The sequence below is a fragment of the Guillardia theta genome, assembly GCF_000315625.1.
Source record: "Guillardia theta CCMP2712 unplaced genomic scaffold GUITHscaffold_52, whole genome shotgun sequence".
Taxonomy (NCBI): domain Eukaryota; class Cryptophyceae; order Pyrenomonadales; family Geminigeraceae; genus Guillardia; species Guillardia theta.
In genome coordinates, this window is record NW_005434622.1 from 138883 (window position 1) to 164494 (window position 25612).

General features: G+C 52.0%; 12 protein-coding genes across 12 annotated transcripts; 7 read left to right on the forward strand and 5 right to left on the reverse strand.

The window, feature by feature from the left end:
• Positions 1–218: 218 nt before the first annotated feature.
• On the forward strand, positions 219–2286 carry GUITHDRAFT_111447 (hypothetical protein; the record flags this gene model as incomplete). The annotated part of the gene is made up of 14 exons (XM_005829397.1): positions 219–254; positions 401–463; positions 507–554; positions 603–671; positions 722–773; positions 824–921; positions 985–1041; positions 1088–1144; positions 1307–1365; positions 1508–1583; positions 1706–1831; positions 1891–2000; positions 2049–2108; positions 2154–2286. 14 exons carry the CDS (start codon positions 219–221, stop codon positions 2284–2286), a joined length of 1044 nt encoding a protein of 347 aa, XP_005829454.1.
• Positions 2287–2635: 349 nt separating this feature from the next.
• On the forward strand, positions 2636–3586 carry GUITHDRAFT_111448 (hypothetical protein; the record flags this gene model as incomplete). The annotated part of the gene is made up of 1 exon (XM_005829398.1): positions 2636–3586. One exon carries the CDS (start codon positions 2636–2638, stop codon positions 3584–3586), a length of 951 nt encoding a protein of 316 aa, XP_005829455.1.
• A 107-nt stretch (positions 3587–3693) lies between these two features.
• On the reverse strand, positions 3694–6673 carry GUITHDRAFT_164098 (hypothetical protein; the record flags this gene model as incomplete). The annotated part of the gene is made up of 17 exons (XM_005829399.1): positions 3694–3822; positions 3873–4008; positions 4053–4183; positions 4226–4378; positions 4428–4553; positions 4608–4740; positions 4785–4918; positions 4970–5056; positions 5102–5254; positions 5313–5411; positions 5462–5585; positions 5650–5708; positions 5756–5881; positions 5927–6043; positions 6088–6138; positions 6190–6298; positions 6357–6673. 17 exons carry the CDS (start codon positions 6671–6673, stop codon positions 3694–3696), a joined length of 2184 nt encoding a protein of 727 aa, XP_005829456.1.
• Positions 6674–7270: 597 nt separating this feature from the next.
• GUITHDRAFT_111450 (hypothetical protein) lies at positions 7271–10407 on the forward strand (the record flags this gene model as incomplete). The annotated part of the gene is made up of 4 exons (XM_005829400.1): positions 7271–7544; positions 7599–10199; positions 10250–10301; positions 10368–10407. 4 exons carry the CDS (start codon positions 7271–7273, stop codon positions 10405–10407), a joined length of 2967 nt encoding a protein of 988 aa, XP_005829457.1.
• Positions 10408–11853: 1446 nt separating this feature from the next.
• On the forward strand, positions 11854–13167 carry GUITHDRAFT_153536 (hypothetical protein). Its single transcript, XM_005829401.1, has 8 exons — positions 11854–11880; positions 11928–12057; positions 12107–12226; positions 12281–12334; positions 12392–12600; positions 12646–12697; positions 12746–12975; positions 13020–13167. Exons 2-8 carry the CDS (start codon positions 11932–11934, stop codon positions 13060–13062), a joined length of 834 nt encoding a protein of 277 aa, XP_005829458.1. The 5' UTR covers positions 11854–11880; positions 11928–11931; the 3' UTR covers positions 13063–13167.
• Positions 13168–13614: 447 nt separating this feature from the next.
• On the forward strand, positions 13615–15315 carry GUITHDRAFT_111452 (hypothetical protein; the record flags this gene model as incomplete). The annotated part of the gene is made up of 13 exons (XM_005829402.1): positions 13615–13953; positions 14015–14180; positions 14228–14262; positions 14309–14342; positions 14389–14447; positions 14501–14596; positions 14645–14677; positions 14728–14802; positions 14851–14908; positions 14951–15022; positions 15075–15127; positions 15175–15225; positions 15271–15315. The coding sequence occupies 13 exons, from the start codon at positions 13615–13617 to the stop codon at positions 15313–15315; spliced, it is 1116 nt and encodes a 371-aa protein (XP_005829459.1).
• A 319-nt stretch (positions 15316–15634) lies between these two features.
• On the reverse strand, positions 15635–15904 carry GUITHDRAFT_58551 (hypothetical protein; the record flags this gene model as incomplete). The annotated part of the gene is made up of 1 exon (XM_005829403.1): positions 15635–15904. A coding segment is annotated over one exon (270 nt), but the record flags the coding sequence as incomplete, so codon positions are not given.
• A 374-nt stretch (positions 15905–16278) lies between these two features.
• On the reverse strand, positions 16279–17751 carry GUITHDRAFT_141162 (hypothetical protein; the record flags this gene model as incomplete). The annotated part of the gene is made up of 9 exons (XM_005829404.1): positions 16279–16429; positions 16484–16511; positions 16586–16610; positions 16669–16770; positions 16820–16963; positions 17044–17137; positions 17187–17408; positions 17466–17567; positions 17714–17751. 9 exons carry the CDS (start codon positions 17749–17751, stop codon positions 16279–16281), a joined length of 906 nt encoding a protein of 301 aa, XP_005829461.1.
• Positions 17752–18450: 699 nt separating this feature from the next.
• On the forward strand, positions 18451–19258 carry GUITHDRAFT_153537 (hypothetical protein). Its single transcript, XM_005829405.1, has one exon. The coding sequence runs from the start codon at positions 18690–18692 to the stop codon at positions 19071–19073; it is 384 nt and encodes a 127-aa protein (XP_005829462.1). The 5' UTR covers positions 18451–18689; the 3' UTR covers positions 19074–19258.
• A 47-nt stretch (positions 19259–19305) lies between these two features.
• GUITHDRAFT_111455 (hypothetical protein) lies at positions 19306–21047 on the reverse strand (the record flags this gene model as incomplete). The annotated part of the gene is made up of 9 exons (XM_005829406.1): positions 19306–19329; positions 19369–19481; positions 19560–19714; positions 19764–19893; positions 19950–20523; positions 20575–20610; positions 20672–20749; positions 20863–20894; positions 20969–21047. 9 exons carry the CDS (start codon positions 21045–21047, stop codon positions 19306–19308), a joined length of 1221 nt encoding a protein of 406 aa, XP_005829463.1.
• A 779-nt stretch (positions 21048–21826) lies between these two features.
• GUITHDRAFT_111456 (hypothetical protein) lies at positions 21827–22595 on the forward strand (the record flags this gene model as incomplete). Its single annotated transcript, XM_005829407.1, has 4 exons — positions 21827–21918; positions 22013–22047; positions 22097–22356; positions 22437–22595. 4 exons carry the CDS (start codon positions 21827–21829, stop codon positions 22593–22595), a joined length of 546 nt encoding a protein of 181 aa, XP_005829464.1.
• Positions 22596–24441: 1846 nt separating this feature from the next.
• GUITHDRAFT_111457 (hypothetical protein) lies at positions 24442–25515 on the reverse strand (the record flags this gene model as incomplete). Its single annotated transcript, XM_005829408.1, has 3 exons — positions 24442–24892; positions 24951–25382; positions 25436–25515. The coding sequence occupies 3 exons, from the start codon at positions 25513–25515 to the stop codon at positions 24442–24444; spliced, it is 963 nt and encodes a 320-aa protein (XP_005829465.1).
• Positions 25516–25612: the final 97 nt, after the last annotated feature.

Genomic DNA, 25612 nt, shown 5'->3' on the forward strand with positions numbered 1-25612 from the left:
CCCCGGGATGCAAGAGAAGTTCACAAAGTGGCAGAAGTGCAGGTGCGGAGGGACACAGTACCGGGAGATAAGAAAGCTGGTTCTGCTCACTCGTTGCCCCCAGAGCCACAGAAAGCCCGAAGAGTTTAAATGTTAAGGCAGAGTTCCCAGGTTTGGCCGAGATGTTGTCTCCGAGCCATTTTTGAACTTGTTACAGACCATGCAGTTGATGTACAAGAATGAAGGACGAAGAGATTCAGCGGCTGAGAGAAGAGGTTTTGCCCTCTCCTTCCGCTCTCGTCCTCTCTCTCTCTCCTCCTCCTTTCCTCCACCCCCCCCCCCCCCTTCCCCCCCCCCTCCCGGTCCTGTTCTCTTCTCATCTCCATCCTCTGCCCTACAGTGCTGAAGTTTTCTTGACCAGCTGGAGATCCTGCGCTCCGCCAACGAGAAGAGCATCGAGATGAGTGCGAGGGAGAAGCACCAGGTTCCGCTCCTCCTCCTTCACTCATCCAATGACGAGGAGGCAGCTTGAGGATATGCTCATCACCTCAAGACGCAAGGAGCAGGAGCTGCAGGTTGCTCCTCCTCTTCGTGTTGCTCCTCCTCTGACGCCGGCGACGTAGTACCAAGTCCAACAATGTGAAGCTCGAGCAGATGACCTAGTTGCGTCTGTTCGCTCCAAGCATGCTCAGGTTGCCAGGACGAGACTTCTTCGGCTGGATCCCAGCTGACGAGGTTGCAGATCTCACAGCTCGAAGAGAGGATTGTCCAGCTGAGCTGCGAGCTGCAAGAGGGTATCGCTGTGAAGGATGATGATTATCGCTCCTGATCCTGAGACTCGCAGAAGCGTCCAAGAGAGAAGCCCTCACGAGGAACGAGCTCCCTGCGAAGGCGGAAGGAGGCGAGGAAGCATCAAGATCCGATCCTAGCGACACATGGGAGGTGAGATGAGTGCTCTTGCTGGAGTGTCCTGGGATTGTTTGGAGTTGTGAGCTCTGCAAGTAGGCGGCACAGAAGGAGGAGACGGAGGCTGAGGTGAAGGAGTTGAAGCTTCGAGTTGAGGTGGGGAGCTGAATCCGGTTGAGTGCTTTCCTAACGCATATGCAAGTCTCTCCAAGCCGAGTGTTCCAACCTTGAAGCCATCAAGTTCCGGCTGGAGAAAGAGGTTCGATACTCTCCTTTGTCCTCTTCCTTTGTCCTCTTCCTTTGTCCTCTTCCTTTGTCCTCTTCCTTTGTCCTCTTGCTTCATCGTCCTCTTGCTTCATCGTCCTCGTGCTTCAAGTCCACTTGCCTTATCCTCGCTCGAAGTATGACGGACTGGCTCCAGCATTTTGAGTACAGAGAAAGGACGCACAGAGATCGAGCGAAAGTCTTCGACGAGATGAGGTCAATGACATTCAGCTTCGATTCTCCAATACTTCTGCTACCCATCTGTTTCTCTTCCCCCCTCCCTCACATCCCCTCCCTCTCTCGTGTTGCTCTGCCCCATCAGCAAGCTGTACTGTTGCCTTCCTCAACCATTTCGCAGGTTGGCGTTCAAGGAGCTGAAGGCAAGGCAGCAGCGCATTGAGCTCTTTAAGAGGCTCATGAGCCTCCTAGAAAAGGTTGAGGAGGACGAGGAGGTGGTGGAGGAGAACGAGGAGGACGAGGAGGACGAGGAGGACGAGAAGGACGAGGAGACAGGATGAGGAGACAGGATGAAGAGACAGAATGACAAATGTTCCAGGACATGGAAGATCTCATCTCCTCACGCGATGAGACAGAGGAGGAGAAGGCGATGCATGAGCATCGGGTCAGCAAGACCAACGTGATCCGCAGCAGGCTCTCTCTGTCGCCGGATCCCTATGAGAAGGTTGGGAGGAGAGGAGGAGGAGGGTATGTGCAAGGGAAAGAAGATTTAGACTGCCTCAGGTGTGCCTGATGCGAGAGCAAGGGGAGGAGGAGGAGACAGCAGCTGTGGTGGCAGACTTAACGCAAGGAGCCAAGCGACAAGCACCCAAGGGAGTGCTCAAGTCGTCTCGGTCATCTCCTTGTCTTTCGCTTCATCCTTCCCCTCACTCGCACTACAGCCCCGGTGTGGAGCGCGTGGAAGGACTGGAACCATCCACGGGTGGGCAAACCTCGACCAAGTGAGCACGAGCGATTTCTTTCCCTCTTTTCATTTGATCACACAGGCAAGAGGACAGAGCATGTGAGAAGCGAGTGATGTTCGCCATGGATGAGAGCGCCGTGCTGGAAGAGATTGCGGAGGAGGGAGATGCTTGTTCCCCGTTCGAAGCGTCAGAGCTTGACACTGTATCCTTGTGACATCGAGAGTGATAATGTAACATACTTGTACTCCAAACTCTACTCACCAACCGCCTCTCCCTCTCCCCTCACATATGTGTACAACGCGTTCCTCCTTCAAGGAGCTGGAGCGAACGTCCCGGCCTCATTGCTGAGAGGGTTCAGCCGGCACTCCGGGTGCTCGGCATAGTCTGTGTCCTCCACCTTTGGAGTCCCCCACCCTCTCATGCCCTCGCATACTCCGCCAGGGATCCACAGCGACCCGAAGCCCAGGAGCCGATCGAGCATGGCGACCCTTGACCAGTAGGGGTATGTGTGGGGATGAGGATTCAAAAGTGTGAGCGGGGATGAGGGACACGGGAAGGGCACAATGGCGGGGGACGACGTGATAGTGATTGACTCGGAGGAGAGCATGGGGGAGGGCGAGGGGAGGGAGGGAGGAAGTGGGAGGGGGAGAGAGTCGCGCGATGGCAAGAGCATGAGGGACAGGGAGAGGAACGAAGAGGGCGAGCAGGGGAAGACCAGATCAAAGGCCTTGAGGAATAGAAGGAGCAGCGGTAGATCGGAAAGTGCCTTTGCCAGGGCAGACCTTGCCTTCTCGTGCCCGATCTGTGGCCATGGCTTTCATGCCGAAAGGGAGGTCACGATGCACGTGGAATGGTGCGCGGCAAAGGAGGATCGGAAGAGCGAGGAGGGAGGGCAGGCTAAGCGACAGACTCCTGCCGAGCAAAGGGATGGGAACGAAGAGAAGTCAACTGAGCAGTCAAGCGCCCGGAGAGAACTGAGTGAGATTAGGCCTTCTAGCCTGAATGCTGAGAAGGAGGGAAGAGCGAGAAAGGATGAGAGGTCTGGGGTCTCTCTCTCTGAAGCAGGTGGAGTCTTCGAGGGGAAGGATTACAAGGTCGAAAAGAACAAGTCGAGGATGGAGAAGCTGAAGCTGAAGAAGAGGAAGGGTGACAACAAAACTTCACTAGAGGATCCTCCTGACAAGTCCTCTCCTGCTGCACAAGAGTCGACCTTGCCTCACTTGAAAGTTACTTCCTTCTTCACCTCCGCCTGCCGCCAGGAGGTCGAGCGACAGGGAGAGAGCAGCGAAGAGCAGATATTGGAGAGGATGGCAGCGCAAGGATGCTACAGAGTCCCTGATGAAGTGAGAGTGACTTGCATCAGGTCCGTCAAGGCGAAGATCAAACAATCCTCCTCCAGTTTCGCTCTCCCGGAGCAGCAAACCGGCAAGGCTGTACAGCTTCCAACTTTCACCAACTTCTGGGCAGAGCAGGTGCTGACAAGGAAGATCGTCTTTCACGAGTTCCCCAGGTGAGGCAGACGAAGCGTCAAGAATAAAACTTTGTTGAACTACTGAAGGAAGAGGAGGTGGGAGAGGGAGAAAAGGAGGAGGAGGAGGGGAGGAGAGGACAAGTAAACACGTTACTGCTTCCCTGATTCGATGATCTGGGAAAGGATGTGCAGCTGGTTCTTCTTGATAGCCTCCCTGCATGCAGATATCACTGCCATCTTGCTCGACCCTACGCGAAGCCTTGCAGCCTTCTGGATCATCTGCAGAAGCATGAGGACACGCCCGCTCGAGCTGACATTGGAGCATGAACCTGGTTGACCTTCTTGAGGCCGTCGAGCAGCTCCTGTTGGTTGTTGTATCTCTTCATGTGCTCGATCACCAGCTCGTTGTTCTGGTCCATCAGCTGCCTGTACTTCTTCTTCATCTCCGTGAAGTTTCCAAGCAGCCTGCGACACTCTCACTCCCCCTCATCGCCACCCTCGCATACTACCGGCAGTCCTCAGCTCGGACCACGAGCTCTTTCACCCTGCCGCTGAGCTCCGCCGACTCCGCAGCAAGCGAGAGCCTCGTCTCGTTGTGCCTCTCCACCACCTGAACGATGTCCTTGAACGACTCCATCTCCTGCCCAGTCGGTCAAGGCCAGTGAGGATGGCCGACCATCACCTGGGGGAAGTGCGCAGTCGATTCCAACTCGGCCAGGTTTGCAAACTCAGAGAAATCCTGCACGAGATCTCCTGCGGGCGACAAGTCAGACCAAGATGCACTGAGACGGCAAGTCCTGCCTGCGAGCTGCATGCTGTCCGTTCGGATCTTGATCTGCGGGCTCTTCAGTCGACCGACAGGTGGGGCAACAGGCCGGGCGCACCTCCTGCTTGTTGACGCAGATCATGAGCAGCGAGTCGTCCCTGAGAGATCGGAAGCTGAACGTCAACTTGTCGCCCTTGAGCTTCTCAAACTGAACGTTGAAGCTGGAGTCCAGCCAGCTCTCGATCTGCTCACCAGCGATGGAGCTCAGGCAAGTTCGTTTCAATCACAGCCTATTGACCTTGGTGGCGTTCGGCCCTCCGTTGAAGGTGACGTGGCCTTGCGGCGAGTCTTTGGGAGTTTCTTGGTCGGCGGTCAGCGGAACGTACATGCTGAATCGAGGAAGTTTGTAGTCGAGCTCCTTGAGATAATACCTGAGCCGAGATCAAGAAAGCGAGAGGAAGAGGTTGAAACTCACACGCTGCTGTTCCTCAGGCCAACGAAGACTTTGAGAGCAAGTTCGGCAGCAATGTCCTCCTTCGGGGAGAGGGGAACTGAGATAGAGGGAGCTTGCTCTTTCGGACAAACGAAGTGAGATTCTCCTTCAAAAAGCTGCGAAGCGAGTCAGTGATAACGGAATCTGATGCGATACCAGAACAAAACCTGGTCTGCAAGTATGATCACTCCTCGAACTACGCAAGAATTGTTTGTTGAGACTTGCAGGCAGAGCCGATTGTTCGTTTTGTCAACCTTGGCACAATTGATCACAGCAAGGGATTGAAACTCTGGACTCACCTGCCACTCACAGTTGATGTCTGTGTCAATAGGAATCATTATCAGCTGCCCCTCGCCTTGTTTCATGCGGCCAGTCTGCAGATGTCTGAAGTTGTCCTCATAGTTGCGAACTTCGCAGAGCAGCTCTTGTTTCGTCTGGTTCAGCTCGGCGAGCTTTCAAATGTGATCAGTGGTCGTTAAAGAGAGGCAAACCATCATGATAGTTGCTTACAAGTCTTTCTTCTTCTTCTAAAACCGCTTCTTCTGTTCGCACGACGCCTGTACTCTGCAAGTATCCCCTTATCTCTCCGTCTGTTGAGATTGCAATGATCTATTCTCTCAACCATCAACATGAAATGGTCAAGACATGCATGCAAGTACCTGCATTCGCCCATCCAGGCGAAGATCAGCTTTGAGCACTGCGGCGATTCCGTCCTGAAAGTTGTCTTTGGCAATCACCTCTCCGTTTGAACTCTTGCGAGCTTCCAATTTCCCGTTCTCCCATCTACTCATGAGTAAGTTCAGAGAGATCATGTGTCAAGATCGCTTGAACAACATGTAGGACCTACCCAATAATAACCTCCTGGGCCCCGTCCCCATTGATATCGAAGACATTTAGCGCAACAATCTTCGATGGCAAGTCACACTGAACATGGTCCAAACAGTGAGAGGTACCTTATGTTTCGACTTTACCCTCCACTTCAAGGTCATGTCTCCCTGGCTCCATTCGTAGACTCCAACTGTCCCATTCGCTAACCCAAACGCAAACCTCCGATCTGAGATGTAGCACAGCGCGGTGACCTGAGTTCCAATCATACATGACCGGTGATAACAGGCACTTTGTACCTTGTCTGTCTGTTTGCTTTCAAGCATGACTTCTCCATCATCCAAAAAAACTCGTATTTCATTGTCATCACTTCCTGAGATGATCTCGTTCTTTCCGTCCCCGTTGATATCACACACCTTGGAGGGGAATCAATCTTCAACCATGGCACAGCACGTAAAACCTCCAAGGCTCCGACCCAGTCACCTGCTACAGTCCAATACTTCTCCTCGCCCTGTTCGGAATCAGCTCAGACCCGTCCATCTCCCCTCGCCCTCCATCACACCTCGTGATTGTATCCTTCAATCGAACAGTTGCCCCCGATGAAGCACAGCTTTTCTTCAACGCTCTTGATGTTTGCTGAGCACAAAGAGCTTACACCATTGGGAACTTCCCTGCATGGAACGGATTCAGCAAGAGGCGAGATGTGGCAGAGACAGGTTTTGGACTAACTTGAGGAAAACATCCTTGTTTTCTTCTACATCATAGGCCAATACATGTGATGGCGATCCCACCAATAAGATGTCACAGGAATTGTCCGGTATGAGTTTGGAGGTCGTTATCGACTTCAATTGCCTGTTGATGTTGAGGAACCTTCTCTCCACGCGTTTGTCTTCAGCATGTGTATGAGGGCTGAAAATAACGACTCGATGTCCCGTAGTACCGCATGCTAACGCTGGATTCTTGCCATCAAATTTACCAACAGCCGCCAACCTTGGGAGAACAGGGGACCCGATAGAAAGCTTATACGATGGTTGAAGGGTTGCCATGCTCTCGAACGCTTGCAACCTCAGGTTGTAGGTAGCTCTTGATCAGACCTGTATCCTCTTGCGAACCCCCTCTCCTCGTTGTAAGCTCACTTGTCTTGTCACTCGACGAGATCCTTTTTCTCCCTGCTATGAACTCCTTCCCTTCCCTCTCTGTCCTGCCTCCCCCGCTTCAGTTCCGCATCTTTTCGCTTCGTCCCGTCCAATGCTCGCCATTCCCCTCAAGCCCCTCAGTTTTTTGCCCCTCATAGAGATATCCTGGCGATTTAGTTCAAAAATCGCAGTAGGTTGGTAGTAGGTAATTTACCCTAAACCTAAGTTTCTTTTTTGGCTCAGGGCCAGCCTCAGGGCCAGCTCTGGGGCCAGCCCGGGTGGCACGGGGATTGAGGGGGATGTGGGTGAAGTAGGTCCGCAGTTCAAATGGATAAAGGGACCCCTCTTTTTACAGGCTTTAGTACCGGTGGAAGACATGGGGACACAAGTTGTGATCAGGAGGTTTGTCTTGCCGCTTTGCTGCCATGAGCTGCGGGAGTAGGAGGGTGAGGGAGGGGTAGAGGAGGAGGGCGCTAACCACTGTGACATCCTCCCATGGCACGCGCAATGATGATTCCCATCTTTGTGCTGCTCCATCTCTTGTTTCTCAACTTGGATGGATGTTTTGGAGCGCTTGCTGACTTGCATTTGATTCCCTTACAACACAATCAAGAAACCATCTTTTCTAGATTCCTTGAATATGATGTTACAAGAGTCACATCCAAGGGCATTGTAACATCCGCAGAGAAACATCACTTCATGATACGAGATGTGAAGCGGATCAACATTCAGAGTGCTGCAAACTTAATACTGTCACGAACTGCTATACAGTCAAACTCAGGTTTGTCATTTGCATATGCATGAGCTGTTGGAGATTGACTCTTGTTTGCTTCAGGTTCAAACCTTGGATTGAATGTGTCCATGTCGGGTGACATCATTTCATTGTCGTTTGGCGGTCAAGCAATATACAGCTTCTATGGCAATTATGGCAGTCAGTTCTATGTACCACAAAACAGTCTCTATTACTACTCCTTTGCTGCCCTGGATCCCCCGACCACTGTGGTCTCATCAGAAATGGTTTGCTTCTCACTTAAAAGTCAAATCAAGTGTTACGTCCTCGGTCAGTACGTGTGGAACGATGTTGCGTTGTACAGCCCCTGCTCCAAGGTTCAGTGCACAGCAGGGAATCCCATGTCCCTGTGGAGGTCAGCGATAGCATACAGCGGTACCACGCCGACGGGACGGCGCTATGTCCAGGTATCAGCAGCTAAGAGCTCCCAAGGATCGTACTCCATGTCTTGTCTCGGAGGTTGTGGATATTCCACAGACGTCATGACAAGCTCGGACCCTACCTTCGGGACGTCTGTCGCCCTCTCTGAGAACTTTCTTGCTATCGGTTGCCCCGGGAACAACTACGTGCGAGTGCTGAAAGCGAGTGGAGCTGATTTGTCCGCAGATCCTTACAGCCCGTTCACTGGTTGGACTTTGTTTAACACCTTTTACGGAAATCCGGATCAAAACTTTGGTCAACAGATGTCAATAAGCAGCAACTTTCTCATCGTTGGAGCTCCTGCAACGTCCTGTACCAGTGGGATGGTTGCAGTGTATAGAGTGGATGGATCGACAAACGTCTCGAAATTCTGTGAGATTACAGACTCGAACATCGGCAGTCTGTTTGGGTTCTCAATCGCGCAAATCTCGTACGGAAACCTTACTTTTGCTGTTATCGGTGCTCCTGGAGAGAACATGGCTTATGTCCTTGCACTAAGACATTCTCCGTACCTGTGCGAGGTTCGAAACTCCTTGGCCCCGGTCAGCGGCACTGTGTTTCCAGGAGATCAATTCGGCTACTCAGTTGCCATCAACAGGCAGTCCATCTTTGTTGGAGTTCCTTACTACAGCACCCCAGATATCTCAGGGTTGCTGTATGTTTTCACCTACTGCTCGCCAGGTTATGTGGCTGCTTCCTCCTCTTCTTGCACTCCCTGCTCTACAGGTCAAACGTCCGACGGCGGGGTGTCGCGTTGTGTCCCGTGTAACGTCTCAATACCTCAACATGCTTCTTGTTCCCCAGGCTGCAGCCCCTCGTGTGAATGTAATGCTGGGTACTTTGGAGATCGGTGCTTGCCATGCTCGCAGTACGCTCTCAGTGCAGGGCATACAAAGCCTCTCAATTCCTCTTGGATTGACCAGCAGGCAACCTGCACTTGGAAATGCGACATGGGGTTTCAGAAGACGAACGATACTTGCCTTGCTTGTCCGAACACTGATCAGTTTGACCGACTGCTACACGTGGAGTGGATACCCGGAACCTGCTCATGGCGGTGCAAGGCCACCTACTTCAGAGTCAATCAAAGTGGGATTGAAACGAACTGTACCTTGTGCTCGCAGTACAAGGCTGCTCTAGGTCAGCAACCCCCTGCCAATGCGGAATGGCTGGATCGCTTCAACGAATGCAAGTATGTTCCGCTCCCTGGATACTCATGTCAGTCAGATCAAAATTGTTTGGCATGTAATGTTTCAAAACCAAACAATTCTCACTGGCTCACTGTGAATGATCGCTACTCCTCTCCGAGCCAGTCAGTCACCATAACTTCTCTTTGTGAATTCGCTTGCGACCAAACCTTCTTTATCGCTCCGACTTCGCCGCCCACCTGCGTACCATGTGACGTCTACATGAGCAATTTCAGCGATGCGACTTTGCCCGCCCATGGCCTCTGGCAGGCTTCTACTGCCGTCTGCACCAGTGACTCGTGGATGTGCACGGCAGGTTACAGCCGCAGCAACACAAGCCGCTACTGCTGTCCGAACGCCGTCAACCATTCCGTAGTGAACCAGAGCTATGCTCCCTGCGGCGTCTCTTGCGAGTATGGGTATCGATGGAGCAACGAGCTGGCTTCATGTCTCCAGTGCAATACCAACATGACGGAGGGAACATTCAGATGGTTGTTGGATTGCGACTTCGAATGCTTCTGCAATGATACTGTTTGCTATCATGGCAAAGAGACTCTCGGTGCATGTTACACCTGCCAGGAGTATTCACAAAAGGTCGGATGGGTTCCTCCACTGTACGGGGAGTATCCAGTGTATTCCAAGACTTGTCGCGTTGATGATTGGCAGTGCAAGAATGACACTTTCAGCAAGTCGCTGGTGGCTACGCCTCCTGGATGCTGCCTGAAGTCGACTCCCAACGCCGTAGCGAATCTTTCCAGCCCAGCCACGTGCAACTTGGATTGTGAGCCCGGGTACAGGTGGGATCCTACCAGGAAGCAATGCTTCTACTGTGGGATTCCCTTCCCACGATCTGCGCACATGCTCTGGTCGTCGTTGACCTGCAAATGGATATGTGAGCCTGCGTTTATGCAAGTCTTTAACTCTTCCTCTATCCAATCTGAAGAATTTCAATGTCTCAATTGTCCGACCTATGCAGCTTTCAATTCCTGGCAGCTACCTAGCCTCGCGTATTGGGTCAACTCAACCACACTGGAGCAGCAAGGTGCCATCTGCTCGACAAATGCTTGGCAGTGTGCTGATGGCTACCTCAAGAATGCCCCGGCGAAACTTTGCTGTCAGAATCTGAGTTTCCCATTCAATGCTGGTAAATTTAGCACAACGAGTTGTGACTGGATTTGCAATGTGGGGTTGTTCCCGAAAAATCGTATAGGAGAGACAAGTACTTGCTCACTGTGTTCATGCACATGTGAACAATACCTTGCATCTTTCGGGATTGAATCTCCATGCCAAACTTGCTCTGCTGCTTTCAGCAAAGCGTCAGGTTGGTGTAGCAGCGTTGGATTTAGCTCTGCCCCGTCGGCCTGTACCGTTTCAATCAAGGGTTTTTTCATGATCAAGGGAATAAGCTTACAGAGCTTCTTCGCTGCGTCTGTCGTGAAAAGTACCCTTGCTGCATTAGGAGGTATTCTTCTGTTCCTTACACATCAGACACTGACCTCTCCTCAAAGCTATCATCAACCCAAAAATTGTTCCCGTTGTAGCAAGCGCAACACAAGCAGCTCAAACCAGGCGTTCAACTGCCGATTCCGTCTCCTTAAGCGTGATCTATCAAAACGTCGATCCTACGATAAGCAGCTTCCTCTTAAGTCAGATCGACAATTACGCAAGCAGAGCCATTGAGAGCGCGTTATCTTCAAACGGATATAGCGTGCAGGTTGCGAACTTGTTATGTCTCGAGCATTCAAATCATGATCAGTTTCTGCACGGGCAGGTAACTCTCGCTCAGCAACCCACGCGGTTCATTTCCGGTGCTTCTGTCTCGTGCAGGTTGAGGTTCTCTTGGAAGTGAATCATCTGAACACGATTTGAACAGTGTTGGATATACTTACAACCCCGAGACCGGAATCTGCTGCCCCTCATCAAAATTTCGAAGTCCACCAAATGTAAGGATATCAAGTGCATGACCTTCTGCGCTTTGACGCTGATAGCAGGGGAGTTACGTCTGGTCAACCGATGGATGTACTTGGAGCTGTCAGCCATACTACTTTGTAATCATTTCTGTGCTTCTTACGCCGAAAATGATTGTTTGCGATTTGACAGGGAGATAAATGTGTGACGTCAGTGCCAAACACTTGTTGACAACCGACAATTATCACAATCCTTTGCAGATGTGAACAATCACGGGCGGGATCGTACAAGCCGCAGTACGCATATTGGGACAATAATAGTCCAACGTAATTCATTGTTCTTGATGCAATATCTTGTGCAAAAAGATTGCTCTGAACAGTGTCATCAGATGTGACCAATGGAAATGCATTCAAGGCTACGTTGTCTCGCAAACTGGGACAACATGTCTCTCACTCGCAGATATGACTGCAAAGTGTTCCGGATACTTCAACTGCGCGGGATGCACAAATGATGCTCATTGCGTGTGGTGTTCGGACAAGTGTGTGCCGGGTCAGGTGCTTACAAGCTCGGCTGTACCTCGTACCACCCCTGACTTGTCGAGACAGGGCAACCTTGCAGGCAAGGGCTGCACGTACAATGACACGACGATCTCGACGAACTGCACCTGTGAGAAAGTCACCTGCACATACGAGGTAAGTCTTCAAAGAGCTGACTGACTCACCCCCATCTCACTTCTTCCCGTCCCAGTGCAAGCACACCTCGTGCGGCTCCTGCGTCAATGACAACTTCTGCGGCTGGTGCTCGTCCAGTAGCCAGTGAGACTCTCAGTGAGACCACGTCTGCCGCCAGCTGAGTCGCCCAGGTGCATGCCAGGAGACTACTTCTCTCCCAACGCTGGCCTTGGAGCTTGTCCGGTCGGGTGGAGTGTGGGGGCATTTGCCAACTGCCCTCAGAACAACAACATCTGGTTGGTCGGCATCATCTGCGCCGCCGTAAGATCTTGACTCGGGTGTTGAAGTCGAATCTCACGAGCTCTTGCAGATCAGCACCTTCCTCATCGTGATCTTGTGCATTCACTTCATCCTCCGCATCCGAGCCGCTTCCAACCGGCGGCCCCGCTTGATGTTCTTCCAGTACGGCGATCAGTCTGGTGGCCTCGTGGTACTCCACGAAGTTGACGATCGAGTCTCTTCACGTTGAGTGTGTTGATCGCAGGCGCGGGAGCAAGTTCAACGCTTCCTTGACACCTTCCCTACGTTCAAGTTCGATGTGAGGAGCTGCTGACTCGCTGATCATGGTGACATGCTCATGACTTGCTCCTCGCAGGAGAACAAGCTTCCCCCGTCTTTCTCAGCTTCACGATCATCCGAGGCAGAAGGTCAGACAGAAGGTCAGACAGACGGCCAGGACGAGGAGGACAACCGACCGACATGCTCGATATGCCTTGGCAACTTCTTCACCGGAGAAGACTGTCGCATGCTGCCTTGCCTACACGTCTTTCACAAGAACTGCATCGACCAGTGGCTCTCGATGAGGTGAGCGAAGGAACTGAATTGCTCGATTGACTGTTCGGCTCTCAGTCAAGAATGCCCCTTGTGCAAACGCTCCGTCATCAGCATGGCCAGCGAGGGGGTAGGAGCTGTTGTTTCCAATCTATGAGTCACATCTCTTTGTTGGTAGGAAAACTCGACAGCAAGCGCTTACCTGGTGCTTTTGCAGCAACACCAACAAAACCAACGTCAGCAGGATCAGAATGCAAGTCTAGGACAACCTCATGAGAGCCAGGAGCCGGCGGGGCATCAGAACGAGCCGGGGGGTCATCAGCACGAACAGCAGGCTCGCGCTCCGACAGCAACAGCGGCTGTACCATTTGACGACAGTAGAGTCGAGGGGATCGTCGATCAGTGCAGGTGAGAAAGAGTGACTTGCTTCCATCTTGTGACCTGCATGTCAGAGATGAGGGTGATAGCGAAGGGTCTGTGGACGCTGTTGTATGATGTATGTGAACCCTTTTGAGGAGAGGCCGATCTGCCATTTTAAGTTAGAAGCGTGAGAGAATCGTCTGTAAAACTAGTTTAACAGTACAATATTGTTGCCCGATGCAGCAGGCTGCACGCTTGGATTCGACTAGAAGTCGTCACCCTCTCAGTGCGCGGAAGATCGGCAGGCTGCCGGGCAGTGTCACGAGTCACCCAACGCGCGGCCACGGATAGTCTCACGGATAGTCCCACGGATAGTCCCACGGATAGTCCCACGGATAGTCCCACGGATAGTCCCACGGATAGTCCCACGGATAGTCCCACGGATAGTCCCACGGATAGTCCCCGATTTGGCATGGATTGACAAGCATGGCGGAGGAAGGGAGTAGGAGATGGCGACAGGCGACGGCAGGCATGGCGATGATCATGCTTGTCCTGCTCGTGTGGACCTCAAGTAGCCGGCATGACGGGACTCCTATATCCACCTCTTCTGCTCTTCTCTCTAGCATCAGCAGCAGGGCCGGGGCACTATGGCGGTCGACCACGGGATACCTTTCGGCTGATCAAGTCATGTGGCAGTCTAGGACAGCTCAGCGTCAGATCGGCGCAGCAATCAGCTTCGATGCGCAGAGATCATCGAGGCTACCTAGACTTCGTCCTCTGTTCTTTCCGACCTATCATGTCAGACCTATGGAATTTCCACAGTTGAAATGGAAGAAAGACGTAGACTTCTCTACGATCCAAGACTCTGATGAGATGATCTCGAAGGTCCTTGGAGCAGAAACAAGTCAGGTTGCTGTGCAGCAGAGGATCCGCAAGGAGACTATCCTCAGGGAGTTGCGAATGCAAGGCGCAGTTTCCGGCGATCTGCACAGTAACACTGCTCATACAATGTCGCTGTCGGAGATGGTGAAGTGATATCTTGACTGCGGTTCTTACTGTATGACCTTGCTGCTCTCTTTTGATGCAGACGAGCGACAGGCATGAAGGAGTTGACGTAAAGATGTTAGATTTCGTGCACTGGGCGCTGGCGAAGAGGATCACTTCACTGCCAGAGGACACGATCAGGTGCATTGGGGAAAGCAACCTGACGGATCATCAGCACGCCGAGTTCCACAACGCGAGTGAATGTGTCGGTAACCTTTGCTCCTCCTCCTAGTCGATCGCTCACGTTTCCGTCAAGGGAGGAGAATCCGGGCTGGCCTTGCTGCTCCTTCGGTGAGTCCTTGGACAGGGCTCTTCGGTTGGTGACAGAAATCAACAGGAGCGGATGGTGCGAGACTATATCGAGAGCCCTGGTTCTTGACGACAAGATTTCACTATGAGAGGCTGACATGATGGAAGGCAACTACCTCAGATTGATTTCTTGCACTCAATCCATGAACGCGTCCTTGAAGCAAATTGTGCTTTCATTTCGTTGTATGCAATGACATCTGAAACACGTCTGTGATGTCAGGTTGAGGGCTGTGTTTCCAAGATACAGATAGACAGAGATCAGCCCATCGCTCGATTTTGGGCGAATGCTGTTTCTCCGCATGCATCTTCACCGCTGGTACTCTCAGTGTCGAGCGGTTGAACTTGTTGTGACCCGCAATTTCAGGTGCACGTGCATTATGAAAGTGCGGATGTCAAAGTGAAGAGTACATGTTTTCTCTTCTCGTACAATCTTACCATTGATGGCAGGTTTACTACTTCGTGCAACACGCATTGATGCAGCGGTTGACGGGGATGGAGGGAGGAGGAGCAGACTGTCTGCAGGTGCATCACAAGAACAGCTGAGTGATCCTGCATGACTCGAGATGACAGGAGCATGGGCTGAACATGTCACAACTGGCTTCCTTCGCAAACTCAAGCATGTGCTTGGGTAGGTTGCTTATCATGTCTTGCTGCTCCTGAGGCATCCAAGGGGAAGAGATCAAGGAGAATATAGGACCTGGCGATAGTGAGAGGATGGTGAAGGACTTCCTGGAGGGCCCAGGTCAGGATCATGAAGCTGTGGGAGAGTGTAAGAGTCTGAGATGAAAACACAGACAACTACAACAAGCTGTATCACTGTGTACAACTTCTGGACGACGAAACGAAGGTCTGATGTTCAACTTCTTCTCGTACGCTCCCCTAATGAGCATGAAGGCTGCGGTGGGAGCTTGTCTCTCTAGGCTGGGAGCTGCAGACAGCTCGCCGGTGAATGAAAAAGCTTGTTGAATAATTTCGTGAGCTATTTGACAGGTCAGGGAGTTCTGGGAGTCGAGCCTTGGCTACTACTGGGCATGATTGTCTGATGTGATTTTATATTGTTGAAGGTTCTGTTTATTTTTCTGTTAATGCTTGCTCTTATTGTTGACAACGTCTGGTATGAGATTAAAACATCCCATATGAATCATCTCGCATCCGTGTATGAACAAAGAATTCCACTGGCTTGAGGGGAGGGGAAAAGGGGGCTAAGGGGAGAAGGAGAGGAAGGAGAGGAGCAAGGAGGAGAGAGCAGGTGCTAACTTTCTTCATGGCGTTTGATCTGTAGCAGGATGAGCGCGGCTTGCTCCGTCTGGCCATCTCCCTCGACTTCATCGACCTGTACGAGCGTCTTCGTCTCGCTGCTGCTGCCGAGGCACATCCTGCACTGGTGTCGCCTCCTACCATGAGCACAAATCTGCGACCCCTTGCACTCTTTGCACAGGCTTCTTCTCTTCTTGTGCCAGCATATTTGAGACCCACCGCAATCTCGGCACTGGCTCCTCCTGCGCATATGCGTGCAGATCCCCGACCCTCGACAGTCTATGCACTGATGCCGCTGCCTGCTGTGGGCACAGATCTGCGAGCCCTTGCATTCCTTGCACCAGATCTTTTTGCGGTTGTGCTGGCAGAAGTAGTGATAGTCTTTCTTCTTCCTTTCGCTCTTTTGCGGCTCTTCACTCCCCAGCACCCCACCAGGTTCAAGCAAGCTCATTTGATGGCTCAAGCCACGGATCCTATCCTTTCGTCCTGCCTCCTTCCTGCCGCCTTCCTGCCTCAAGTTCCTTCCTGTCTTCCTGCACTCCCTTGGCTACCTACTGCACTGGGATATCTTTTTTGAAAAAAAATAGTCATCAGCGTGACGCAATCGGCACTCAGGCCCGGCAGCCGGCGCGGCGATTGATGATGAGACTACGGTACCAGGTGAATCTGATCATCAACGGCTCTCAGCCCCCTGTGACGGTAGCATCGCCAGTCTCTTAGCAAAGTACCAGGATACAAAATTTAAACAACGAGGATCAAGGTAGACAACAGCATTGTCAACATGTAGAGGAACAAGTTCTTTGAATCTCGAAAAGGTGAGCTCGAGGCCGTGAGCGGGCAAGCCAGGTCGCCGCCGAGTCGTCCAATGCAGAAATCTCGCAGTAGCTGTATTCTATGAAAAAACAAGAGATGAGATTCAAACATATCTTTGATTTGTAAGAATCACCTGCAGCCTTCGCAAAGGCGGATAACATCTGCATAAGAGAGAAATCATGCGATCAGTGACAGGAGGTTTTTCAACCAAAAGCATGCTGCTCTTGCCGCTCACCTTTCGATCCGACTAAGATGTCCACCTGTCGTACACATCAGCGATTTCTGATGAGTAGACAGATCAAAGCAAGATTGCATTACATTTCCTGTGATGAACTCGTCTGAGTACTTCAGTTTGCGACCATCCTCTGAGATCTGAGTGTTTGGCGGGTTCGTATCAGGATGGAGGCCCGTGCAATGTTTCTGCACGAAGTCTACATGTCAGTCCAGCGTTTCAGATCGTCATCGCAACCTTGCGATCGATTTCAAACGCTGTGTCGCTGAGGCAGTAGCATGCGTCGCAATAGCAGAGGGAACAGAGGGCGTTGTCGCACGTGCAGCCCTTCTCTACTGCCCATGCGTGCATCCTAATGTAGGCTGCTGTCTTGGGATCAGCCTGCGGTTCCCATCAGCTCCAGCAGAGCAGGGAAGGCACCAACTTGCCTCAATGATCATCGACCCCTCGAAGATCGGAACGTCCAGCTCCAGGTAACGCGGCGTCGTTGAGTTTTGCGCCTGATTCCAGTCGTCCAACCACGTCCCTCGAGACCAGGATATCTTGATGTGCATGCTGGAAAGCGATCTCAGCAGGCGAAGGCAACGGCAGGAGGCGTGCTCACGATCCGAGGAGCTTGCTACCGTCAACCTCGGTCACAACTTGGCAAGGGTTCAGCTCCATGGAAAAGGCATAGAGGGTCCACCCTGTTGGGGTTGTGTGGATTGGCTTGTCGACATTCTCTGTGAAGTTCGCATTTCCCCCGCAGGCCACAGAGCGCTCGCCGATGTCGTCACAGTAGATCAAACTCTTGGCAAGAATTGCGGTGGATGAGTCGACTTTGGTCCTGTCATCGAAAGGGACATCAAACTAGTTATCAATACAGCACCTATCGCTCCCTTACCTACAAAACGCTCCAGGTTGTATCTGTGTTTGCCCGCACCCACAGTTGACCATAGCAATGAACACCAAGACCACAATCTGCATCCTCTTGCCTTGATTCATGCTGACAGCAGACAAGCAGATCAATTGCTATCCCCTTGTGAACGCTTGGATAACCACTCCGGTGGAAATCAAAATGATTCCAGCATTGAGCCTCTGCACCAGTTCACGTGTCTGACTCAGAGTTTGAGGTTTCTGCCATTCTCGTACCGCAACCTGTCGCTAGTGCCGCCATCGAGCCCTGCCATCGAGCCCTGCCATCGAGCTGCCTGCCAGGTTTACTAATCGGGTATCATGACGTTGACGAGGTCCATCAACAGACGTTGCCACCAGACTAGAGTGTAGAGTAGTTGTACCATGTCATTTACTAAAATATATTACTCAAATCTTACAGTAGCATGAGACTTAAAATAATATATAGGAAGAGTACCTGATCCGGGTACTCTTCAGAGAGGTAATATAACAGCTGTTCGTACAAATATAGCATTCATTTCTTGTACTAGCAAACACGCAGCTTGTACCAGTTGGAAAGATTACTAGATTTAGGCTAAAGAGAATCTACCAATAAGTTATATTTAAAGTTATAATATTTTTATTTGTTATAGAATCTTTATTTAAAAGTATTTTATTCGTAAATATTGGATCTGTCACCTTCGCGCTGACGCGTGAGATACGAACCGTTGCATCTTTACAACTGTACCCCCACCCCCATTATACTACCCCCACCATCAAAACCCTCCATGAACCCACACCCCTACCCACAGTCGCAAATTTGGATACCCCTTGTTTCATCAGTGAGTACCCACCCATTCTAGGTATTGATCAACACACCCTACGAAGAACCTTTTGATGACCTCTTATTTCTACCCCCCCTATTCAACTCTACCCAACAAAAAGCTTTTAATCTACCCTACCTGGTTATTTCGTGAGAAAACCAGGGGTATATCCTCCTATTCCAGCGATCACCTCTTTGATTCTGCCCTCTTTCCTTCCCCTTCCTTTCCTGCTCTGTTCTCCTGCATATCACCTCATCAGCCCCTCCTCCTCTTCCTCCCGACTTGGGGACTCCCAGTCCCTCCATAGTCGCTTCCTCTTTCGGTAGCAGACTCCATTCGCCGTTGATCTATTGCTCAGGGCAGGCTCAGGTTATTCCCACGTAGCTCCAGGTCAGGACCAGCAGCACAGCATGAGTCTCTTCCGCTCGCATTCTCTCCCCTCGCTCACGAACCTCACGGAAGAGCAGCAAGCTTACCTGGCTGAGCGCGCCAACACTCACCGTACCAACTTGGGCGATGGCAAGGTCACGGACAGCTTTTGGATGAAGAGGGTAGATGTGATCTCAGACGGATCCAAGTGCTTATCGAGCATCCTGAACGCCAAGAAGAAGACGGAAGACATGCCGAGCGCTGCTCCTGGCGGCCTGTCCCGCGCAATGGATCGCTCCATCTCCATGCCGAACCTGAGCGCGATGGCCTCTTCGCCGATGAGGAACCAGCCCATGAGGAGCCAACGGATCCTTCCAGAGACGATCCACGAGTCCAACCACGAGGCACAAGACGAGCAGCAGTAAGGTCTCGTCAGGCACGTTCTTCAGTCGTCTCAGTCGCAGCCCAACTTCATTCTAGCTTGTGATCTTCAGGACTCTCAGAGTTGTCAGCCATTTCCTTGCATGTCTTTTTCTCTGGGCTGGAGATTTTGTCGGCTCATCTCCCCCTTGTCTTCCTTGCAAACTATTTGACTGCCCAATGTCCTTTGTTTTGATTTAATAAACAACTGAAAACATCACCAGACATTTGCTGCCCTCAAAGCTCTTGTTTCTTCATCGTCTTCCAGAAACTTGTCAGTTTGTGGATCATTGAGCTCACCGTCGACAGCAACTTGGAGGACAAGTCTTTGATAAAGGCGATTCGAGGACGTGAAATGATCCCTGAAAAGGACGGAAACGCGACTGATGGATTCTTTCCTGCCTCTTTCGCAACTGTCATGCATGCATGTCATCAGTTTCCTGCCTCTCTCCCTCCTCCCTCCTCCATCCCCATCCTCCTTTGCACCGCACCTGGCATTTTCTCAGCCCCCTCCTTCTCTTGCTCTTCGTCTGTGCTGTCGTCTCTGCGACTCTCCTGCTCTTCCTGCTTCTTCCTCCCTGAGGCCACGAGCGGGCCCAGAACGTCACGCTTCACCCGCAGGGCATCGATCTGATGCTGAGGGAACCTGGAAGAGAGAGAGTGAGGAGACGGGAGCGAAGCGAGAGGACAGGTACTTGAGGGACTGCAGGCTGGCGTCATCGAGGAATCTCAGGTCCTGCAGGCTCTCCACCCCCAGCTCCAAGACTTCGATGCGCTTGTCCTTGGGGATGCCGATGCTGGCGAGGAAGTTGTTGAGCTCGGCAGCTGCATCAACGGCAAGATAAGAAGATCTTTGTAGCGCACCTCCAGCTGAATCTCACCTGCAGTAGAAGGAGCCTCCTCAGCCTTCTTCGTCCCATCTTCTCTGCTGCGCGAGTCCTCCTTGACAACATTCTGCTGTTCTTCAGCTATCTCCCCCTCCTTCCGCTGCTGCAATAACGACAGCCGATCGTCTTCCTGTCTTTTGCTCTCCTCCTCCTGCTTGCGCTTCCGCTCCTCAAGCTTAGACATCCTTTCCAAAGTCTCCTCCTCCTCGGCCTGCTTGCGCTTCCGCTCCTCCTCCTCGGCCTGCTTGCGCTTCCGCTCCTCCTCCTCGGCCTGCTTGCGCTTCCGCTCCTCCTCCTCCGCCGCCTGCTTGCGCTTCCGCTCCTCCTCCTCCTCGGCCTGCTTGCGCTTCCGCTCCTCCTCCTCGGCCTGCTTGCGCTTCCGCTCCTCCTCCTCCTCGGCCTGCTTGCGCTTCCGCTCCTCCTCCTCGGCCTGCTTGCGCTTCCGCTCCTCCTCCTCCTCGGCCTGCTTGCGCTTCCGCTCCTCCTCCTGCGCCTGCTTCTTCTTTGTATCTTCGATTTCAGCTTGGTTCATTGCTTCTTGCTGCCTTTTTGCTTCCATTTCCTGATTCTTTATATCGTGTGTCAGATGCCCCACAATTGCACTCGAGGACATGTCTACCTTGAGCTCTTCTAGCTTTGATTTCTCTTCCTTCTCCTGCACAAATCTTCTCAGCCCCCCCCCCCCAACCCCCTCCCCCCCACTCTAGCCTCATCACCATCCTCCTTCGCGCTTGCATCTCAGCGACAAGCTTCGCCGCTTCCTCCTTCGCCAGCCTGCGCATGGCTTCGGGATCCTACGACTCCATATGTCAGCAAGCAGTTACCTCCATCCTCCCTTGCCTTGACTTCGGTCGTCGACGCTGTGTGCACGTCCTCCATTTGCGCTTCGCCACCGTCTGCCAACAACCTCAATATCTACCTCGACATCTACCTCGACATCTACCTCAACATCTACATCAGCATCTACCTCAATATCTACCTTAACATCTCCTACAAAGATGGGCCCTGCTTACCTGCGTGTGCCAAGGACACGAGGGTGACGAGGGCGATGCAGAGCAGCAGCTTAGACGTACTTCCCTGCATTCCTAACATGCTGCAATGAGCCTGGAATGAAAGTTATCTTCCGTGCGAAAGGGTTATGCCATGTTGAAACATCAACATGTCTCAAGATAGAGAAGAGCGAGATGTTGTCATGTTCGGCGGATCGAGATGTGCCTCAGAGGTTTTGAGCATGTACATGAAATGAACATCTCTAGCAACTGATCTCGATCATCCTCTTGCTCCCCCCTTCGCCATCGCGGCTATCGTCTGAACCAACATGCCGTGCGGTCTTCGGCTCTTCTTCAGTTCGACTTCTGTCCTCATTTATAGCTCCCTCATCGGACAATCAGTCAAGTACATAACTCTTGACCACTTTTGTTTTTCCCGTTTCCTCATCGCGGACATATCTTACTGTTATTTCTCCTGCTCCTGCTCCTGCTCCTGCTCCTGCTCCTCCTGTTACTCCTACTCCTGATCCCTCTGCTACCGCTCGTAATTCTCCTCCTGCTGCTCTTGCTGCTCGTGTTTCTGCTCCTCCTACTACCGCTCCTCCTGGCACCGTTTCTGCGCTGCTAGCGCTCCTGATGCTCCTGATGCTCCTGCTCCTCCTGCTCTTCCTGCTGCTCCTGCTCCTCCTCTCATACTAGGTGGTCATGAATCTACAAAATTCTTGCACAGTACAAATGGATGATGTCGTGGCATCCTTGTAAGGGAAGGGTAGGGTACTCAGACTACGGGTTATTTTGCAATAATAAGGGGGGATGAACCAAGAACACCCACCCCGAGGGTGGGTAGTACTTCTTGCAAGAGAGCCGTATGGAGCAGTGCAGATGTCGACGAGCTTGGCAAGTGAAGCAGCTCATGTCGAGCGAGGGGCTGGGGAGCTGCTACGACAGCAAGACATGGCGCGCTCAACATGCCTGTGCGGACAGATAGGATGAAACGACCGGAGGGGCAGCTGCTCTCACGTAAAGTGAGACAGCAAGGGGCAGCTGCTCTCACTTAAAGTGAGACAGCAAGGCCAACAAGCAGATCAACCTCATCCTGGTAGGTGACGCAGAGGCAAGGCAAGACGAGCGTGCTGAGAGCTCTGAGGTCAGAGAAGAACAAGGCGGACGAGATCGAGGTAGACAGGAGGACGATCGGGATAGACCTGCACGAGTGGAAGCCTGAGGACGCTGACGGGCTGACGTTTGACGTGATGGACTTCGGGGGGCAGCAGATCTACGCCAAGGCGAACCAGTACTTAGACGTACAAGAGAAGTGCAGAGGAAGGCGAGGAGAGTATGGAGGAGCTGAAGAAGATGATCCCTACATGGCTGCGAGCTACACAAGCGCGAGTGCCGGACAGCACATCGATGTGCTGCTGCGGAGGACGATGAGATGATATCTTGCCGTTACGAAGGCGAGAGCTTCCGGGTGACTTGTCTTGAACAACAGGGGGTCAAGGAGCTGTCGCAATCTGTGTGCAAGACCGCGAAAGAGCTGACCGAATCCTGTCACAGTGCCAACAACTACCGCGGGGCTGTTCGACAACGCTCTCTCCGCATGGATCAGGATATTTTCAATGCCAAGTTCTTTCGTCCGCAGAAACCTTAACTACCGTACAGCAGCCTGTGGCTCCGCAGCTCCTGGATGCTAAGAGGTGGCTCGTATTCTCAACCATCTTATGCATCGAGTTTCTGAGCAATATCTGGTGCGTTGGAAAGGAATTCTTCCGCAGAGGACGCCTGGGAACCTGTTTCTCATTTATCGCGTACACCTGCTCTTCGTCGGCTGCTTCAGAATCATGAACAGCATCGCGGACGTCAAGATGCTTCTGCTTCCCGATCCTCTGCACGGCGGCAGCGTCGTGTGTCTCTCAATCAGTTGTGGACCGTCGGATAGCAGGAGCAAGTAGAGCTGTAGTAGCCGAGTTTATTAGAAATCTAGATTAGTCGCATCGGGTCCTCCCCGGCCTATTCTAGTCTAAAGGGGTTCTCACGCTTGGCAGAGCGGCCACAGCAAATCAAGCTTGTGCGAACTTCTGCCTACCCTACCCTTGACTGATGAAGCTACACGTCGGAGTGTATAGACTCGTGACAAGCAGCCTGGCAGGATGAACTTCCCAGGAAAGATGGGTTCCTCCTCCATCAAGGTTGTCTTCTTTGAGGGGTGGTTTATGGGTTCTCTTTGCTCGTGCAAGTAGAACACTACCCTGCCTCTCTTCGTACGGTTTCAAGCCGTGACCTCTGCTTCCCTCTTCGAAGCTACTAAGAGGATCATCGTCAGCAGAGCTAGTTGGTCCTGTTCCCCTTTGCGTGTACACCACGCCTGTGTTGCATTTGCTTGTGTGTGAGAGACATTGGGAGAATATCGAGAGTGATAGTAGACCTCACTCCTCCTGTCACACCTCTTCCCTCTTAGTAAAGAAATCCAACTTAAGTTCTTGTTGAGCTGCTCTGAAGGCTTCCCTGAGAAGCTTCGGGGGGTGACAACCTACACAGCAGCAGAATCGCCCGAAGAAAATCAGTTGAACTTCGGAAACGACTCTGAGCAAATGTAGTGCAGTGTAATGAGCATTTCTTGTGATACTCTGTAGTGCATGCAGACACCCACAGGATCGCAATTTGAAATCTCGTTGTGCTGCTGTTGGAGAGGAGGAAGAGGACGACTGGATATTAGACCAAAACAAACCTGCCTCAAAACCAACTCCAGATAGGAGACTTGGCATGTTCACTCTCCCCCTCCTCCCTTGTTCAAGCACTGCGGGGCTCCTCTAGCCAGCAGGAGATGGACATCACCTCTGAACAATGCAGATCAAGATCAAAAGAGCACGGAAGGCTCAAGCTCAGAAAGAAAACTTCACAACGCGTCCGTTGCAAAAGAGACTAACAACAAACGCTGAAGAGAACACATACCCAAGCTAACCAAAGAACTTGGACAGGCTCCCGACCCAAAATCCTCTGCATACGTTGGCAAGCGCAGAAATGCGATGATCGAGGACCCAGCAACGAGATTGACCAAGTCTACGAGGACTGATGCAACATGGCACCAACTTTCATCATGTCAGGAAATCATACCACAGCTGCCATAGCAATTTGAATAACTCGAGCCCTAGATAAGCGACTTGGCATACGTGTGCTCCTCGAAGCTCAGGGACCCTCTCCAGCTGACAGGTGATGCCTGTTTTGCCGCCCTTGAGATCGCTCCCCGGCAGGCTGTTCTCGAGACAAGACCAGTCTCGGGACAAGGCCGACCAGCCATACATGTCCATCAAACAAGAAAATCGCGTTTCATGCAAGCTGCGTGAGCACATCATGATGATGTGCGCTGCATCAAGACATACAGGAGCTGCTTGTCAGATTGCTGGGGTATCAGTTTCAAAGCCTCATCTCCTTCATTACTAACCTATCACTCTTCCTTCAAGTCGTCTACTCCTGCCAAGTCGCTTCTCTGCGTCTTGCTAAGTCTTGCAAGCGCGGGCCTTGCTTTCGAGGATCAGCTCGCCCAATGGTGCTATTTTGATATCGAAGACATCGAGATGCCTATTGAACTTGTTGCACACTTCTCTGAAGAATCGCTTTTCCACTTCGCTGGCGCGCTTGTCCAAGTACACGAAGTTCCCCAGTGGCCAACGGAAGATATCAGTCGGCAGGCTCTTGTAGAGATGTATAGTCGTAGTGAAATCAGCAGGCAGCTCCATATCCTCGTTGAGCCCCAGCCTTCTCCACATCTCACGGCGAAGATCTTGAGACTGCAACATCCTGTATATTCTCTCCATCGGCAGCGATTCTTTCTCCAGCCGATACCAGCCCTCTCGAGACACGTTGGAAGCGTCAAACAGACGACTTATCTCCTCGTCGCTCAAGTTCACATTGCATGCTACTTGCTGGAACAGGTCTTGAAGTAGACATCTGATCGCAGAGGTACATCGGTTAGTAACCCCAAATCAAGCCCGGTGCAGTCATGTACCTTTGGGTAGGATACGAGAGTATATACTTGAAGTAGCTCTCTTCTTTCTCAAGTTCGTTTCGGAGCTGTCTCTCAAGGAACTGTTTTTCAATCTTGATTGAAGAAGCCAAATCCTTTTTCTGATCGTGCAGCTCAAGCTCTACCAGCTGCTTCTTCCTATCCTTCTGTAGTATCCAGAATGCAACTTCATAGGGCGCCAAGCTCTGGGTCCCCAGCATCTTCTGAGCTCGGGCGAGAAACGGGTCGGAAGGCTCTTTGGGGCTCTCAGGGTCTGCAGCCGTATCGCTTGAGCCTGTGGTCATCAAGCGATGCCGCAAGCTGCGAGGACGCGTCAGGGAGGCCATGGCGACTTTCAGGAGATGCTGAGCAGCACTGTGACATGCTCTTATGGGGACGCCGCTTGCTACCAGCATAGTGTTCAAGTTCTGAATCCTACCAGGAGGTAAAGCCTTCGCGGTAGGGGTAGATGCAGGCGACCCGGTCACCGGGTGCGGTAGGTCCAGGGTGGTATGTTGAACGGCGTGGCTACAACGGTTGAAGTCAAACCAATGCTCTTGTCCTGCATCTGTCATGCAACAATAAGTGTCTGACAGATGCCGGACACGAGCATAAGTCTGAGGTCTTGTCCGGCAGGGAGGGCAAAGTTGCCAGTAAACATTTTG